The sequence below is a fragment of the Daphnia pulex genome, chromosome 9, assembly GCF_021134715.1.
Source record: "Daphnia pulex isolate KAP4 chromosome 9, ASM2113471v1".
NCBI lineage: Eukaryota > Metazoa > Arthropoda > Branchiopoda > Diplostraca > Daphniidae > Daphnia > Daphnia pulex.
In genome coordinates this window covers 5,596,552-5,615,076 of record NC_060025.1, presented here as the reverse complement: position 1 = coordinate 5,615,076, position 18,525 = coordinate 5,596,552, and the positions used below count along the sequence as shown (strand labels likewise).

General features: G+C 37.4%; 3 protein-coding genes across 6 annotated transcripts; 2 read left to right on the top strand and 1 right to left on the bottom strand.

Annotated features, from left to right (window-relative positions):
* Positions 1-7,906: 7,906 nt before the first annotated feature.
* LOC124202484 (polycomb group RING finger protein 3-like) lies at positions 7,907-9,174 on the top strand. The gene is made up of 4 exons (XM_046598824.1): positions 7,907-8,130; positions 8,197-8,349; positions 8,406-8,551; positions 8,607-9,174. The coding sequence occupies exons 1-4, from the start codon at positions 8,022-8,024 to the stop codon at positions 8,877-8,879; spliced, it is 681 nt and encodes a 226-aa protein (XP_046454780.1). The 5' UTR covers positions 7,907-8,021; the 3' UTR covers positions 8,880-9,174.
* Positions 9,175-9,672: 498 nt separating this feature from the next.
* On the bottom strand, positions 9,673-14,091 carry LOC124203152 (FHF complex subunit HOOK interacting protein 1B-like). 4 transcript variants are annotated; one of them, XM_046599802.1, is made up of 12 exons: positions 13,698-14,044; positions 13,478-13,633; positions 12,805-13,416; positions 12,655-12,750; positions 12,424-12,471; positions 11,726-12,028; positions 11,496-11,664; positions 10,845-11,437; positions 10,410-10,785; positions 10,215-10,335; positions 10,077-10,153; positions 9,673-10,004 (listed from the first exon to the last, which is right to left on the bottom strand). In XM_046599802.1, the coding sequence occupies exons 1-12, from the start codon at positions 13,863-13,865 to the stop codon at positions 9,919-9,921; spliced, it is 2,805 nt and encodes a 934-aa protein (XP_046455758.1). In that variant the 5' UTR covers positions 13,866-14,044; the 3' UTR covers positions 9,673-9,918. The 4 variants fall into 4 exon arrangements, with proteins under 4 accessions (XP_046455758.1, XP_046455761.1, XP_046455760.1 ...); XM_046599805.1 differs by having other exon boundaries at positions 13,478-13,628; positions 13,698-14,008; XM_046599804.1 differs by lacking the exon at positions 12,424-12,471 and having other exon boundaries at positions 13,698-14,091.
* A 775-nt stretch (positions 14,092-14,866) lies between these two features.
* On the top strand, positions 14,867-18,022 carry LOC124203153 (exonuclease mut-7 homolog). The gene is made up of 10 exons (XM_046599807.1): positions 14,867-15,386; positions 15,454-15,594; positions 15,666-16,080; positions 16,168-16,352; positions 16,454-16,521; positions 16,581-16,708; positions 16,775-16,913; positions 16,982-17,324; positions 17,574-17,726; positions 17,793-18,022. Exons 1-10 carry the CDS (start codon positions 15,092-15,094, stop codon positions 17,933-17,935), a joined length of 2,010 nt encoding a protein of 669 aa, XP_046455763.1. The 5' UTR covers positions 14,867-15,091; the 3' UTR covers positions 17,936-18,022.
* The last annotated feature ends 503 nt before the right edge of the window (positions 18,023-18,525 follow it).

The window sequence follows — 18,525 nt, the reverse complement described above, 5'->3', positions numbered from 1 at the left end:
ACACCTAAAAATATCCAATTTGGTTATATATAGCCAAAATTGGCAGCCCTGTTCTTAAGTGTAACTGATGATCCGTCAGAATATGAAGTATTCTAGTTACTGAAATAGAATGATGAAAGATCATTCGGAACGAATCAGTGCAGCTGTCAACAAGTTAGGTCAAACACTGAAACGAAGTTATGTTACTTATCAAAATGTTAAGAAAGTTAAAGCTCTCTTTCATTTTGAAATTGAAAAAAAATCTGTTTGCACTTTTTTGTGTTTTTGTTAGATTCTGCTCAAAACTTATTGAGAAGTCTGAACAGGTAATTCAATAAGAACGGGCGTGACGTACAGTCGAAAAATAATAGGTCGGGGAACATTTGCATTGCAACCCGAAATTCATTCAATAATTTCAATAATATACATAAAATTAGGGAGCGAGTCTTTTATTTTTCCAATCGAACCCAAGTTTTCGCTGTGTCCTTAACGGATAACATGAAAACAAGTCTAAACGTGGAATTGAAGAAAAAAGACAAAAAGAAAACATCTTGCGTTTCTATTGCGTTCGAGGGAAGAGTAGTGACGACTGAGCAATAGCCGCAGGGACCGACGGGCAAACAGTTATTCTGTTACGCTTCGGCCAGCGCATTGCGCTACTATCTAGCTAATTAACTGGCACCTCGCCTTTTATATTATAATATAAACTGTGAACGACACTTTGCAATTTAGGTATTTATTGAAGCACGACCAGCGTTAACCATATGAATAATATTGGTGCGTAGAGATAAATAGATAACAATCTTTTGACCAACTACTATGTTAAGATATTTTCAATAAATCACTTATTAATTTCATTAAGTTTACACACATCCTGCCATCCCACTCGGCGCACTATCAAAACTTTGTTGCCAGACAACTGTGATGATAAGTGTCAAAGCGGAGCGGGATGACCATCTTTATTTAATAATCGGCATGATCTCCAAGGTTAGTGTTAATCTCGGATTTCATGTTCAGTCATATCAATCAATCATATCGCATCATTTAGCGGTAGGAGCGGGAGAAGCTATAACTGAGCAAGACAAGGCACAAGGAGCTGATCGTATAGATAAATTTGTACTAGCCTAGATATTACCCGAATTTTACTGAATGAACATTCAAGTGCATGTTGTGATGTGTCTAATTTAATTATTCTTATTCATTACATTTGGCGTAAGTCGGAATCGCTATCATTTACTCATCACGAATTCACTCGATTTATTATTTATTTTCTGAATTGGATTTCAGATAATTTCATAATTCACACGAGAGCATGAAAAATTGAGGTGACTACCTGCATTGGATTCGGAGTCTGAATGCCAGATTCTTGAAAACTAGGATAATTATCTTCTTTTCCGTGTCTCCCCCATCTGTGATCGTAATGAACTGGAATAATCACTAGAACAAGAAGCAATTCCCGTCGGCGCTTGATGCGTATGACTGTCTGGAAATATACAGTAGAAAGAATCGTCCACGAACTAAGATCACCTACGATTACGGTATACACTTGTGCAAATAATCATTGTGCATGATGCTCGTGATGGCTAACAACACTTTTCGTCAATTTACTCTCTTAATTGGACTTGAACGACGAGATAGAGAAATTTTGCGCGTCCCTGAATACTCAATGGAGTTTTTGTGTGTCAGAAAAACTGTAAAATAAACAAGTAAAATAAATAAGTCTTAAGATTCTGCGTCTAAAAATAGAGCTCATAAGATAAACCTTATTTCACTGTATTCAAATACGCACAAGGAAAAATAAGCACTAATTTGGCTATAATTTGGCTCTTACGGTACATATGTACCGTAAGTACATAGTAATTTTTTCAACAGATTCGGGTCCGTCGGCTTCCATCTGATTTTCTACCGATTCCGCATTCAGGTCATGCATGCAGAAATCATTATCATTACTGTTAACAAGGTCTAAATCATTAAGATGGAAAGGCATAAAATGCCTCACATATTCTTTTATGTCGCCAGTAGAAGCCCGACAAGGTTTTTGGTTACATTGAATGGGGAACGTAGCTGAAGGAAAAATTTTTGACTATTCAAATGGGCTCTACGGTCTTCAATCGATTTAAGAGGGATATTTTTTTAGCAGCTGGACAACAGTACAAAGTACATCTTAATATTTTTAAAACTGAAACCAAATGAAAATTTTTTGATATAGTGACTTACGTTTCCATTGAATCCTTGCAAAGCAGTAGTAGGCAAAGAACAATGAAGTGAAATCCCGAAGCGACCTTGCAGCAAATAATCCTTTATTGCTGATGCCATTTTTGAATTTTGTTGTCAAATCACAACCAATTAAGGCGCGCTTCCCTAACTATAAGTTGTTGTTGCTGAATTGATAGTTCCGAGACCATTTCCCGTCCCATAACATACCTTGATATATCAAATCTTTTTGCTTGCCAATAGCAAACACCACGATTTGTTATTAGCAAATACGTGTTTGGAAAAATGTGCAAACCATAAAATGTTTTCAACTTAGAAAACCCCATTTTTCTCAGAGTCAGCTGTTGTGGATGCATTGGCTGCATTTCCTCTCTTCTGGCCGGTCCCGTTGGTCCCCATGATCTAATTAACTCTCGCTGATTGAATTCTGTACCTTCTTCACCCGAGCCTTCTTCTACATTTTCCTCATAACGTCAGTTTTCTTCGTAAAGCACCTGCTCCTCTTGAAAACGGCCATCTTCTTGATGAAAATATGCTTCGTAAGATTCCCAAGCACTCGAATCAATCTCTCGATGGTGGTAGCTTCTTTGATAACCGTAATCACCATAGTCGTAAGCTTGACGGGCCCTGTGGTCTCTATGGAGTGGCGATCTTTCTCTGATGAATACTAGTAGTCTATCATCCGGGCCGTCCCGAAAGTAGTAAAACTCTTGCTCTTGATACCCACGGTATTCCCGGAGTTGTCCACGAGGCCCAAAAAACGCCCTACTACATCTTCTCTTGGTGACAGAAAAAATCATTCTGAGGCAAGGTAGGTGCAAATGTAAGGAAGGAAGGTGCTGTTGGGAAGGATAACCTTTTTTTCTGTAACCTTGTATTTGCTTTAAATAGCTGAATTCTGTGTAATAAAATAAGTCTTAGGTTCAGAGCGAATGAATTCACTATACAATTATATATTTGGAATATCTTTTAACAAGGAGTTCACCACTCAAACACATCGAAAGTGGGTTTTGTGAAAATATATGCTAAGAGGTTTCAAAAATAAACAAAATTGGCAGCCACTAGGTTCGCAATTATACGCAAATATGATTGGTCAAATTCTTGATCTTGTAAAGCAATCAATCCTGTTGGAGAGGTGACTTGACGCACACAGAACGGAGAGAAGAAAGAAGAAGGAAGAATCCTTCCTCTTTCTCTTCGTGAAGAGATAGTTTATTTACATAGCAAAATAAATGGGTAGAGGTATATAGAGAGGGTAAGAGAAACCGGCCAGTGAGAAAAGGTCAAAAGCTGGCAGAGAAAGGGTGACTTAAAATGCAGGACAGTCAAGATGAATTATTAGCGGATTAATTATTAAATGAAAGATTTATTTTTATGCGATGCGATGTTAAGATTTAAAGAAGCTTTATCACTATATGTCGTTATTGACCGTGTTGCCTCGATTTGATCTTCAGCTGCAAATAGTGCTGTCGGAGGATGCGTCACTAACCGGAATGGTAATGGTGCTGTTTCAGGAGGTCAGCTGTTGGCGTTCTCCTCCACGTCCATCACGCCTAAACCGAAAATATAATGTCAAATCGAGAAGGAGTTACTCGCCGTCTTATTTGGCCTGATTTAAACAACATGTCTATGGAAATTGGAAACCAAGTTACGGATGAGTCGTGCATGAGCCGTTTATTGGACTGATTGACAAGCAAATCATCGAGTGTTCTCCGAGCTTCCAGTGCGTGAGGCTGCTGGAAATTGTCCGACAAGAAAACGCGTTCTCTTCTATTTAACGTCAAATAATTGCAAGGAAATGTTGAATAATCTCAATAGGGATAACGCCCTAACTTGAACCCACAAGCAGCTAGAATAGTGACAACAGCCGCTGAAGTCAACGCGTCAAGGAGTGTTCGTACTAAGCAACCTTACGTTTCAACCAACGCGATACGAGTCCAAACAGAACGTGTGAGGTGGAAGAGGCGGGTGAATTAGAAGAAATGGTCTTATCCATGACCAGCTCTCGATTGCTTGGCTTCAAGTCAAAAGTAAGTCTCCTGTAACAAGACGGAGGCCACTGCTTCTGACCGCTTCTGACGCCAGTCAGCAAAGCATTGGAGGTCTAATTACAAGAGGTAATTCTAAATGGTTGCTTTGAAATGGATTTTTTCTACAGGATATTTGATATACTTAAGAAAATAAAACTTTTATTAGCAGACTTGGAAGTATATGTGACTCGATATAATACCCCTCCTCCTAGCCAAGGTGAGATCATTTTCATCAGACTTCTAGTAGTGAGCTTTCATTAATGTTTTTCAAATCAATATTGGACACTTAATATTTGTATTATTGAAACTTAAAAGGGATCACTCCAGATTCACAGGAGTCATCTGTGGGTTTGAATTGCCCCGGGGATGTATAGTACGCTTCAGCGATTCTCAGATTCATGGTAATCAGCAACGTTTGAGTGAAGGCAAGCCTGTAATTGAATCAAATCAATGTTTATGCAGGGCAGCAATTTCAGGCCATATTTAATGCTCATAGGAGATTTTAATACCAAAATAATGTTAATTTTGTGAAGTCGAGTCGCAGCATTTTGTATATGCTATAATCAAGATATTTCGTTTGTAATACTTTGTTCTCTTCAATAAACTTACTGGCTCAAATCACTTCTTCGTCTGGGTCGATTGATAACATATTTTTGTCTGTCATTTACTGCAGTTAGGACAAACTATTTTGTTCATTTCTAGTAAAGTGTTGAAAAGCGGGTAATGGCAAGTGTTGCATTTGTTTTTGTTTGAAGAATTCGTCAATTTATGGCAAACTGCAATGAATGACAGATAAACAAAACAAGTAAACAACTTCACGTACCATATATGCAATCTGGCTAAGCCATTCCTTCGATTTAATCAAATCCCATTTAGCGGCCCTCTTCGCGGTTTGCATTAATCTCGGTTACTTTCCTAAATGCTGGAAAACCCCCTTTATCGTCATCCTTAAAAAAAAACAATAAACCGAACTACCTTCATCCAAACTGTTTCAGACCAATCAGCATACTCAACCGTCTCTCTAAACTGTTTTAGAAAATCATTCTTGCTAAACTCAAGGCTTTGGTTGCTACGCACTCTTGGTTCAGCCCCAGTCAGCATGGTTTCAGGGCAGGTCTATCCACATAAACAGCCTCCCTCCCTCTTATTAAGTTAATCAAAGACAACAAAAAAAAGAAGATGGTCACTTGCTGTGCTTTTTTAGACATGAAGTCAGCCTTTGATGCGGCCTGGCACCCAGCCATTCTGAACAGCCTAATTAAAAAAGGCTGCCCCCAGTTCTTAGTAAAAATTCTGGGTGACTTCCTCAGCTCTCGCTCAAGCATTCTGAAAACGTTGCGGCTTCCTTCACTGCCAACACTGAGCTCGGTTGTCCGAAGGCAGTGTCCTCTCGCCGTTTCTTTGGAACATTCTTATAGAGGAACTGCTAAGCCCTTTTCTCTTCTTTATTTTGGCGTATGCCGATGACATTGTTCTTTGTGCAATGGAAAAAAACTTTGAAATTGCTCTTGCCAACCTTCAAGCAATGTCCGCTGTATAACATGGGGTCGTTCGGTCAAACTAACTTTCAACTGCTTAAAATCCGTCTTCATGGTCTTCTCCTCTAAACGAACCCTGCCGTCATTACCCTTGAAGGTTGACAACGTATGTGTTGCTCGCTGGAACACCAGCCCGGTGAGCGCCAACCACCCGCTCAAACTCAGCTGGAACACCAACATATCTAACAAATGCGCTGCGGTAAAAAAAGCTTTTGTTCCTCATTCTAAAATGCTGTCGGTTGTCTTGGGGCCTCTCGCGCAATGCAATCTCTCTTCTATATAAAACAACTGTGATTCCCACTATACTTTACAACTGTTCTGTTTGGGCTTCGGTCATCCCCAGGAAGCGAGTAATTGCAGCCCTGAAATCCGCCCAGAGCCCTTTTGCGGTGACCATTGGCCGACTGTTCAAGTCCACGTCTACTGACGCGGCTCTCATTCTCGCCAACATCCTCCCTCTGCACCTAAAAATCATCGGAACGGTTCTAAAGAGATCCATCTCTGCCCTTGCTGCTCTTCTTCCACCCTCGTCGTTACAAGTTGATGGCGATACCTCTGCCAAAATTCTGGCGTCTGAAGCTCCAGCAGGAATACCCCTTGGTCTGCACAGAAAACGAGTGTTGCGCTCGGAAATGTTTTTCCTTTGGAACGCAGCCTGGCAAAACGCAAAGACGGGTGCCCAGACCCGCTTGTTCTTTCCCTCAGTGGAATCCGCCTTGATTTTGTCTTCCTCTAAACTACCGTTCTTTCTCTGCAGCTTTCTCTCGGGCCACTGCGGTCTAAACAATTTTCTTTTTAAAATCAAAAGGTCCCCGTCACCGCTTTGTCCCTGCCTGTCAGGGGAAGTGGAAGACGCAGCTCACATTTCGTTTGTCTGTGTAAGCCACGTCGCACACCAAGTCAGCCTTATTGATTCTGTGGCTGAGTTAAAGCTATCTTGGCCAGTCTCACTAGACGCCTTCTCCCAATCGAAAACTCTGTGGTCTGCGTTTGTCAAATTCCTTTGATCCATGAAAAGACTATAACCATCATTACCTTTCCCATTTATTTATATTTGTCTCTTCTCTTAGTTGCGATTTGGCCGCTCTTTTAATTTCGCATGAGTCCCTCGTGCCCAAATTTCTGGCGTACTCGACCCTGCTGTCACCCTCTGGCTCTAGCGGGCGCCTTAACCGGACCGTGGCCGTAAGAGTCATCCGCTTGCTTCGCGGTGCTGGTGTCATCCAAATAAGCATCTCGTCGCTCCGGACCATCCGGGGAGTCGACAGCAGCAGTTTTTTACTCAGTCTGACAGCCGGAATGCTCTCCTCTGCCTAATAATATCGCGTGCCGCTCCGCTCCACTCCTTCCAGAACGCCAGTTCTCCTATCGATCTCTCACTCCCTCTGCCTAATTTGTTCTTCTTGGTTCTCTCTCCCTTCTTCCTTCCTCCTTGCTTATCCTTATTTTATCTCTCCTTCATAATAATTTTACTTTTGTATTTTACCTTGCCACGGCAATAAATTGGTAATATTCGCCATAGGCGAATATACACCTCATTTAAAAAAATTTATATATGCAATCTAGTCAAGTCTGCAGCATGTTTCGGCTATCCCCCGCCACGGTGCGCACTAGTCGACTAGCCGCACGACTTTTGCAGCACGAAGCAATTGAAAATAGGTCTATATACTGTTTTTTAAATTACCCATTTCCCCATAAACTATGTGTTAAAAACGGAAACACTTTTTCGAGAGAAAACAAAAAACAAACATAAGATTTGCTACATTTTTATAGTTTTAAATAATTTATTTGCACAATAGAAGAGTATTTGTTAGTACAAGGTTTTAAATAACAGTCAAATTGTTAAATGTCGATTTTTATGTTTTTACGATTGTTTTTCACAAAGATTTCATATTATAAGTTCATTGCAGAGGTATATGAACAGAGGTATAATATAGAAACAATGTTCATGGAAAAAATCTACTACTATCTCAATAATTTGCTTGGGGTAAAATGGCTAATTTGACTATATACTACATAGTAAATGGCTCTGCCGCTCTGCTTAAATTTTTTCTTTTTTTGGATAACTGTAATGGCCGCTTGGTGTCTCTGCCTTCTGGACTGTTATTTTGTTAAAGGGAAGTTTCTAGGTTAAATATATAGCAATCTTATGATAAAGTAGAGACAGTAGAGTCATATACCATGGTAGAGTCTAGACTTGAGAAGTATTGACTAGAGAAAGAGATATTATTCATATTCTAGGCATAAAGTTCTCCCTTGAATGATGGAAAGGAAAATCAAACTACGTTCTTTGAATAGCCACATAATCTGCAAAATTTGTGGTGGTTATCTCATCGATGCAACCACCGTCACCGAATGTCTACATACCTGTATTACGTGTTACCGGTTCATTCAGACGAGCCTTTTAATTCCAACTCATTTTTATTCTATTGCAGTTTGTAAAAGTTGCTTGGTCAAGCACCTTGAAGAAAACAATACATGCCCTTCCTGCAATATCATGATTCATCAGTCCCACCCACTTCAATACATCAGTTTTGATCGGACCATGCAAGACATCGTTTACAAACTTGTCCCTGATCTACAAGATAGTAATTCGTTATGTTCAAATGTGTGTTTTATTCTATTATAATCCTTCGTGTAATAGATGAAACCAAAAGAGAGAAAGACTTCTACTTTAACTGTGGAATTATTTGTCCAAAGGACATGCTGACAAATAATGAACATGTTGGTACCAACAAAGTCACAGAGGATGATGTGAATGATGCAGACTTGCACCGTCTTGATGAACAGGTATGATGGATCAAAGCAATGGATACTTTTTATGTAGTAAGTTATTTTCTCTTAGGTGAGCATATGTTTGGAATGTGGAGCACAACAGTTGTCACAATTACAACGAAGGTTTCTAAGATGCTCATCACAGGCCACTGTTACACACCTAAAGAAATTTATTGCCTTGAAACTTCTTGATAGTATTGATGCTTATCGAGATGTTGATATTCTTTGTAATGATGAGTTGCTGGGAAAGGACCACACTTTGAAATTTGTGATTTTGACAAGGTGGAGATTTAAAGAAGCTCCACTCAAGCTAGTGTACAGACCACGTGTGGATTTGATGTAAAATTGAATTGATTCATTTGTAATAACTGATCTCATCTGAGAATCAAATGACTGCTTTTGTTTCATCAACTCCTTACCCTTGTATTCTTATAAATGATACTGTTGATTGGAGTTTACAGTGACATCAGTGTTACACAATCTATTTTGTAATTTCAAAATGTTTTTCCGTGGCTTGGTTGAATCTTGAATGTTCATTTTTTTTTGTCATTTCTTGGTGAAAAATTGTAAGTATGTACGTACACATAAATGTGGTGAATGTGAGGTTCAGGCTCAATAAAGAAATTATGTCAGTTCAAGATTTTTTATTTTTTAAATAGAAATGTATTAATTGTTTTCTGTGGGCTCCCGAATCCGAACTTCTATGATTTTATATTTTTTCTCAATTCCATTCGTACCGACACACAGTAGCTAATCAAGAAGGTAGGTGGGTTATTAAGAAGAAGCCATGAATCCACCTACGGATGGCGACTAGATAAAAATACAACCACAGACTAAGACAACCAAGAAGCCACTGTTTTTAATTATTATTATTATTGTGGTTTTTTAGCCCCCTAAAAACTCTTCGTAGAACTTCGCAGGGAGTTTGGAATTATCGATTGAAATGAAAACTTAGTTAAGATTGATACCTCCCGTAGAAGGGGGGGGGGGTGCGAATAGATTTTACATTTTTGTCAATTTGGCGTTCTAAAATTTCAACTGTTTCATTTTCAGTTATAATAATTTTTTTTATTCATTTTTCTCTTAAGATTTTGAATCGATGATTGATATGCTTGCAGATTATACAGTAACACAACATCTCTCAATTAGTGTAATAACAGTTCTTCAATAAAATTTATGCCCTTATTTCCAAAATCATGTTGACAGGTCCGTTACTCATAGGGAAAAGAATACAATTATAGTTATATGCACTCACTGTAAGATTTCATTTCATAAAAATTCGATAACCAAAGCCAATACGAAGGGAAACTATATAAACCAGCAAACCAATTCTCGGAAAGAAAATTTTGCTTTAAAGTTACAATGAACCAAGTAATGCGATTTTACAATAGCGTAAGGGGGATGGTAAATGGGGTGAATTGGACAGCTTGCTCCATACACAGCGCAGCTAATTCAAGTAACCATTCTTCTGCAAAAATAAAATGATTTAAAATAAGATATTTTCACTGAAATGTGTTTCATAAATAAAGTAATCATTTACCAAGTAGAACGGCGCACATAGCAACGTGGTTCCCTATAGGATCACTATTTTCTGAATTCTCGGACCGGAAAGACTGGCTGCAAAAAGAGTAAAACAAAGGTTTACTAATAATCGAGTCAAGCAAAATTTTTAATTTACCGGTGATTATTACTGCCAAGATGATAACGTTCAGAATCTTCTTCTTTAATTGAATCCGTCACATCTTTACGAACAAAAGAATTCAAAATTCCGGCGAATTTGGAAGGTTTGTGCTTCCTTTCTAAAATTTAACGAAGACTTCAGAAGTTTTGTAAAGGTAGTTACCGGTCTGAATTATTATTGTAATTCTATCACCTTTGCTGATGGGATCTCTCGTAACCTGTAGCGCAGCACGTGACAAGCGAGCCTGTAAGGCCAACCTAGCCTCCTCCATCAGTTTTTCTTGATTTTCATGAACCTTCAGAGCACTATCGATACGCTGTTTTAATGTGGCAATACAAACAGCAAGACTTGGAATGCTAGGTTGTAAGATGAGGTACGGGTTCAGTATGAGAGATCTCAACAGCGGATGAGAATAAGTAGCAAGGCGGGACAAAATAGAACACAATGCAATGTTCACTTCAATGCTATTACTAAGCCATCCGTCGATGGATTTGACTAAATTTTCCAAGAATGGCCCGATGGATGGTAAGTTTGGCTGGTATATAAATGTTTGGTCCAAACGGACCACCTAATTAACAAAAAAATATTTTAAGTTTGAACAATTAATTATACTTATTAAGTACATACAGGGGTAACAATCGGTGTAGAATCGAAATCGTCGTCCCGCATTAAAGACCAAAATTCCAGATCATCTTGGACTTCTTTGGAGAAAAAGGTGGCCTCTTCTTTCAACAAGTCATTTGGTTGCAAGTTGCAATTAATACTGTAGTATCCACTGCTTTGTCCAGGTGAAGCCGAATTCGACTTCATTTCACTCAAGCACGTTGTCAACTGTTCCATACAGTACATGTAGATGTCGGCGGGATCAACTAACGGGTACTGAGACGAAGGGGAAGAAGCCGTTTGATCAGCTTGTTTCTCTGGCAAGTTTAGCACTTGAGAGCTTGCACCCGTACACCTAATGGGTTCTTCAAGCTCTGACGAGTTATAAAGCATGCCAATGGCTTCTTTAATCGGTGGACTTGAACCGTTGTACCGATACGTCCAACATCGAACTGCGTCTACACATGGGCCAATCTGATTGAACTGATCTTTAAGATATCTTCGAAAACGGGTAAAATCCAAGTCAGAGGACACGCAATCATTCGAAATGATTTGATCACTGAGTGCTAGTTTTTTCTCACTTGTTGTAAATGATAGATGACCATAACTCCTTTCACCTATAAAATTTTTATCAACCAATGGCAATTATAATAAATGAGATGCATAAATACGAACCCGTATCATTGTTCGTTCTTGACCAGCTACGTATTCGAGAAAGGGGTTCAGATTCATGGGAATTCCGCTCAAGGTCTGCGACTCTCTTTCTGTCTAAGGCAGGAGCATTGCACGCGATTGGCACTAGGGAAAGAAATTTGGCCGCCCACAAGCAGTTTGTATCACTTTCCTACGAAGGAATATCAAATTGGTCTTAATCTCAAAGAAAAATTACTTATTAGACTTTATACCTGTAAGATATCACCCCTCTGTGACAACATGACATGTGTACACGGTAAAAGATGTCGCATAGCCAAAACTAACATAACATCTTCGCAATTCAATTCGACTAAGGCATAGAAGAGGTTTAAGGTTGCCAGCCGAAGTTCTGTTTCTGCTGACATTCGTTTGATGAGATAGCCTATAATGGGCTGTTCTTCGTGAGTGTTAACAAAAAGAAAGCGAATGAAGATGCCGATCAGACCCCGATTACGAATCCTACGAATCATGAGAGTCAGGTAGCATGTCGCGGCAAATATTTCCTTCATGGTGTTCTAAGTTTAAATTTAAAAAATATGTGTATGATTAGTTTCGTTTCAACCTAAAATGCAATACAAGAACGACCAGTCTCCGCAAAATCATGCTCTTCACTAACTACACAAGCCAATGACCAAGCTTAAGACACCCATACATTGTTAATTAGAAGCAACTAAATTAAAATAGTACTCATAAATCATAAATGTACACAAAAAAAGAAAAAAAGGAGAGGATTAGTCAAGTAATTAGGGGTTTTAACAAAATTAAACGGTTTGTTAATGTTTCCAGATTCCAGCCGACTATTGAATTTTGCAAGTATAAAAGTCATGGGCTAGCATGCCGAGCTAGCAGATAAATGCTGTCTACAATATACACGTTGTTCATGTTGTTCTTGGTTCTTAGTTGTACTAACCACATTTAAAGGCGAGTCGAGTAACTTAACGCTGAGTCCTGTCGAATCCTATAAAATCGCACATGTTCATATTTACAATTATTCATAAGGTACGGTAACAAGTAATGTGCTTCTACTGGATAAGAGGGTGAATTTTAGTTATAGATTTCAACCATTTTAATATAAACTTTCTCCTTATGTGGTGAAACGAGGCTGACAAAATGTTTTAGGCATTTGATATAAATTTGGTACCTGAAAAAGTGCAGGACCAAGAACAGGAACAAGGAAGCCTTTATAGCACATGTCCAGTAATCTATTGACAATAAGCCAAGATGATGTTTCCAGGACCTGTTGAAAATATTTTAGTGAAAATGGCTGATAAATCTCTGTAATACAATTTACCGAGTCGCAAAATTCTAAAGATGTTACAAAATTTTCCACTTCTTTCAACGATTCAATATCCATGGCTGACAGCATTCCCGCTTTTTCTATGTGGCCAGGTAATGGACGGGGTAAATCAGAGAATACCGCACTTAACCCAGTTGCAACAATAGGGCATAAATCTGAATGTAAAGCTATAAATTGGGCTAACAACTGGTGTTCTTTTGCAAGTGCCATCAACAACTTTAAATTATCTCGAGAGGTTTGGCCTTGGGCTCCACATTTGTGCAAATTGCAGATTAATAAGGTCATCAAGGGAAACTTTGGCTCAACTGCAATGGTAGCAATATCATAAAACAAATCCAAGTATGATGGTTCCCTCACAATAAAGACACAGACATAGTAGGATATTGAGACAAGTAAGGCTTCAATTTTGGCAGAAACACATTTGCCAGACACTTTTTCAACTTCATATCTTTTAAATAATTGGCTGATTGGTAGATGAAAACTTGGATTTCTCAATAGTTCCAAATCTTTATCAACTTTCTTGGCTGCAGCTAATATTGCATCAATTGCCCCTGCTATAGCAATCAACAGGCCATCATGATCATTTTCAAGGCTCCAATTACAAACCTGTAAAAAGCAAACACATTTATCATCATTTTAGATTATACTGGTCAAGTTGTCAACTAACTGTTGAAATGATGTTTTTGCTGAGAAAATGATCCAGGCAAGCAGAAGGTCCTGAAATAGATCTTCTCGTTTCAACATCTTTGACTACTAAATTCACCAAGTGTTCTAAATGACTAATAATGATGAGTTCAAAGTCATCAGCGGGGACCATTCTTCTCTGAAGAAACAATAATTTGAAACAAAAATTTGTTATAATATACAAATCAAAGCCTACAACTTACATTATAGCTAGAGATAGTTTCTTCCAATTGTGTACAATGGTGCCGGTACGTTTCAAAACAAGCATCGCTATCATCTCCACGATTGATTTGAGAATTGTCTCGGTTGTCAATTACATTTTCTTGTCTTCTTCTTAAACTTCCACCGAAATTGTTCCGAATGAAATTCATCTTCAACTCGAAATCCTGCTATCCCATTCACAGTATGTATATATCGTGTCTACTCCTGATAAGGTTTTTTTTTATCTTTTTTTATCCACAAGTAGAAATTGACTTGACGCCATTCTGTAAACATAAAACTAAATATGTAAAAACATATTCGCCACCTAGTGATGAGGAATTCTATTACATTCCCTAAATATTCTGGTTTATCAGAGTGACGCAGAGCCCAGACCATTGTCCTTTCCCTGGATAGTTGGTAACTAAAGATACGAACAAAGTTAATTTTGATTTTTATGTTATTTATGTTTTATTCAAATGTTATTCATGTTTGAAGTTCTGATGACATTTTCATTAACCCGCTAGAGAATAGGCATGGTGGAAGAATAAAATGGGCGTACCCAAAACGCGAAACTCTAAAACGCGTAACCGTATCGCGGCATCAAATGCTGGGGGCATCCTATGATTTTTTTAAATCATAAAATCATTGCGCAATTTTGAAATATACTGTTTTTTTGTCAAAAGTAAAACTATTAGCCTACACATTGTATTTTGGCGAACTAGAAAAATGGTGAACTGTAGAAAACAAATACAAATGATCACATTGACTTAATGCAATTTGAATCACAACAAGATTATTAATTATCTTTAAAAATCCAATGTCTTAATTAATTTAACTTGACGTACGCATTAAGGGTTAAGGTATTAGCTTGTCTGTAAATTGCCAAGGTGAATTATTCTTATGCATAGTGGTGCGCTTAGACCTTTTTTTAAACCCGTCGGTTAAGTAAATGACCGTGTGTTCAATATGCCCTTCTAGACTAGCACTTCAGGTTTTATAAAAATAGTTTTGTTTCTTTCAGTGTTTTTTTTTTTTTTTTTTTTTTTAGTTTGTTTGTTTTTTTTTTAGAAAATTCCGTCCTCCAGGTCAAGGGTATGTTCGTTTCGCGCTGCTGATAGCTGATACCGTTTAGGGTTTTACGCTCCAAGTTTCCACTTCCGCTTTTTAGGGACATCCGAATTAAAGAATTAAAAAAACATAAACCTAGGGCTTTGCTAGCTAAGCCTCAGTCTTTGAATTTACATTTAGTCGAATTATAAATGTCACGTGACACGGTCATTGACCATTTCTAATCCATTTGCGATCGAAGGCATTTATTATTGTTTTCATCAGTGTAATTTTACATTTGATTTCCAAACAACTGACTGAGAAAAGTTCTAGGCACTTCGTGTATAAAATGGCATCATATGAAGATTTTGATTCTGACACTGATGATGAATTTCTGAAAGATGTTGTTGCTGTTTCTTTACCTGGGAACCAAGAATTACCTCTGAGTATTGAGAAGAACATGTGTCTGAGTATTGACTCAGTTGGGCTGGATAAGCCAGATGAGAAAACTGAAGTGATTCATGGACAAAATCACATTGGTGCTGTGAAAAATTTTAGAGATGTATCTTTCAGTTCTGATAACTTTCTCACTGATCCGTGTAGAGGACATCAATGTTCAATGATTCAAGAAGCATGGATTTCTGGTGTGTTGTGTTTACTTAATTAACAAATTAATTTGATTCTTATCAGTTGATTTTTTTAATGAAACAGGTGGAATGGGAGGTCAACAGGTGAAGCAACTTACTCACAAACTCTTCAGTTCAAGCCAAAATCCTCATCTTTCAGCTGTTTATCTCATGTATCACAGCTATGATTTCTTTAAGAACAAAACAAATTCCTTGGCTGCATTTGGTAATTTATATTATTCGCATGTTATGGTAGTATGGATAAATAATTGTTTTATGTTTCTTGTTTACTTACAGTTGTGGACCAGTTTGAAGTTTGGTTGGAAGAGTTTCTTAAAGCAAACGGATACTACCCTGCAGTAGATCAGCAAACAACAAGAGAAGCTATGGTGGCAGTTTCTAGGCAGAGAAATGGAAAGATCTTAAAGAAGATTGTCACTCTGTACCATGGGGTTCATTACAAAGCACATTTAATTGAAGTTGTAAATGAATTGATTGGTTATCAAGAGTTTGCATCAGCATGTAGATTGGCTGTTGCACTTGAACTGTTCAGCCAGTTTGAAAAAGAGGATTTTGTGCTTCCTTTGATTGTCCAAGATAAACTGCCTTTAGCCGAAGAATATTTGAGAAAAAATCGTTCTATGCAACAAGATGTGGTGTCATTCTTAGACAAACATATAAAACAACCATGCGAAATGCTTCGTTTGATTTCGTAAGTTCTTCTGTTAAAAACCATACTTCCGGAGAAATTGTAACATGCGTCATATTTATTTATTATTATTATTTTTTTTTTTTGTAGTGAAAGGAAGTCGATTCCAGATGTGAACTACGAAAAAATGAACTCCAAAAACGTTGCTAATATGGTCACTCGTCTGGCAAAACGTTTTGAATTAGACGAGGAGACACATCCAGAAACCATCCTGAGACAGAAAGTAGGATCCCTTCGCTACTTGATCCATAAAAAATACAATGAAAGATCAATCGGTAAGACGTTAATTTATGTTTTACTTCATATATCGGCTTGTCTGAGCGCACTGATAGAGTACGAGAAAAATTTACATGTTCTGTTCATTACCATCACATAGATAACGAAAACTGGGAAGAACTTGTTGAAGTTGCAGTGGCAAACTCTTTGGATCTCCAAGTAGAACTGGTAGCCTGCATTTATTCCCAATTAATTAATGTTTTTATGTAATGTTATTCTTTGTTCAGATTCAGCAGCTTCACTGTATTGACGAAGAAGCTGCTTCGAAATATGCTGAAATCTATGCTATTCCAGAAGAAAGACTTCCATACAACTTTTCTCCTTATGTTAAGTCAGATAGCAGTAGTCAAGCAGAGTAAGAAAAGAAACATTTAATATTTTAATCAAAACTGGTTTTAAGATTACATTTACTTTTTCTTAGAACTGAAACGAATGAAATCGCGTGTGATATTCAAGACAAATTCAACACGGAATTCTACTCGCTAACTATGCCATTTGAAAATATTCATTGGATCTGCTCTTGGGAAGGTGTACACGAATTCCTCGGCATTGTTTCAAAAGTAAATGAATTTTGTATAAATTTACACAGTATCGTGTTTTAAGAGATCCGTTTCTTTGTTTTTCTTAGTCAACTGTGGTCGGTGTCGATATTGAGTGGCCACCATTTGGAACTCTCGCAAAAGCAACGGTTCTTCAAATCGCTACACACGATAAAATTTTTCTTTTGGACATTTTCTCTTTGCTAGAAGATAAAAGTTGTTCAGTAATTAACAGTCAACAATTAATTGGTGATTTATTCGGCAATCGACACATCCTAAAACTAGGATATGGCTTGAAAGAAGATCTTCACGTTCTTTCTCGATCTTTGCCTGGGATAGGTGATGTATCTAAATCTATCGTTAATTGGATAGATATTAAAAATTTGTGGTCAAACATTGAAACGAAATATCCATCATTCCTCCCTCCTGCAGGTGAGAACTATAATTTTTTAGTTTATTTTTGTGTTACTTGGTATTATCGCTAATTTTGGCATTTATACTCATCGAGTCGACGAATATGTTAAAGAATATCGATAATATTTACTCTTCTTTTTCACAATTATGAGTTGTCAAATCCATCAGGATACATTATTTTAGATTCACTTAGTCTATTAAAAAAATACTCTTTAAGTGAGTACCTATTAACTATTCGTTTTGATACATTTCATGATTTATTTGTAGTATTGAATGATGAAGGAGATACCTGCAGTCAAGAAACTCATAAAGGATTAAGTGGATTAGTCAAGCTGTTACTAGGACTTCCGTTGGATAAAAAGGAGCAGTTTTCGGATTGGCAAAAAAGGCCTCTTCGAACGTCACAACTTATTTATGCTGGTATACTAAGTTACGATTTAAACATGCATTCTTATACACAATATTTTTAATTATTTAACTTAATAGCTCTTGATGCCTTCTGCTTATTGGAAGTATACGATTATCTTCAAAAACGCTCACAATTTCTTGAAATTGACTGGAGGAGTGTACTGGAAAAGCTTGGTACTGTTCATCATTCATTTGAATTAAAACAAACTCATAACGTTTAACACATGTAAAGAGTTTCACTTCATTGAAATGTACTAGTCTTAATTGTTTCTTCCACACACGTACACAATAAAAATGTATTTTCATAATTGTCGTTTAACTCCGTGCAAAATTCCTTTTTAACTAGATTAGCGTAACTGAAAGGATTCAACTTGTGTTTTAATTGCTGTATTTTGTCATTGCTAGCGTACGTCGTATGCAATTGTTCCCTTTAATGATTTTTAAGTACAAAAGGTGATCCAAACAATTTAGGCCCATCATCTCGTGATAACACAAGTTACAATGATATTCTTTTTTTTTTTTTTTTTTTTGTTCTTGAATTGATGATCTGTGATGTTGTATCCAAATCTTTGACGGAATAGTGTAATCATTGGAAAATTCGGATTGATACAAGATTAATATTATTTATTGTTGCTCCTTTTGATTTTTTCTTTTCATTCGATTGTGCAAAAAAATGACTTGGAAATTTGGAGTTATATGATTTCAACGCAGTTCCGATAAAGAATAATTTTTTGAATACAAATTTCTCTTTGCAAGATCACCGTTATTTTTTTCAGGATCGATTTGAAAGAAGACGGATCCTATCTGTAGT

Coding starts and splice junctions, on each gene's coding strand:
- LOC124202484 (XM_046598824.1), top strand. CDS start 8,022: ATGATGGAAAGGAAAATCAAACTACGTTCTTTGAATAGCCACATAATC. Junction 8,131..8,196: donor CACCGAATGTCTACATACCT/GTATTACGTGTT, acceptor ATTCTATTGCAG/TTTGTAAAAGTTGCTTGGTC. Junction 8,552..8,606: donor TGCACCGTCTTGATGAACAG/GTATGATGGATC, acceptor ATTTTCTCTTAG/GTGAGCATATGTTTGGAATG.
- LOC124203152 (XM_046599802.1), bottom strand. CDS start 13,865: ATGAATTTCATTCGGAACAATTTCGGTGGAAGTTTAAGAAGAAGACAA. Junction 12,472..12,654: donor TTGGTCCTGCACTTTTTCAG/GTACCAAATTTA, acceptor GCGATTTTATAG/GATTCGACAGGACTCAGCGT. Junction 12,029..12,423: donor TCGACTCGCCTTTAAATGTG/GTTAGTACAACT, acceptor ATTTAAACTTAG/AACACCATGAAGGAAATATT.
- LOC124203153 (XM_046599807.1), top strand. CDS start 15,092: ATGGCATCATATGAAGATTTTGATTCTGACACTGATGATGAATTTCTG. Junction 15,595..15,665: donor AAATTCCTTGGCTGCATTTG/GTAATTTATATT, acceptor GTTTACTTACAG/TTGTGGACCAGTTTGAAGTT. Junction 16,522..16,580: donor TGGATCTCCAAGTAGAACTG/GTAGCCTGCATT, acceptor TTCTTTGTTCAG/ATTCAGCAGCTTCACTGTAT.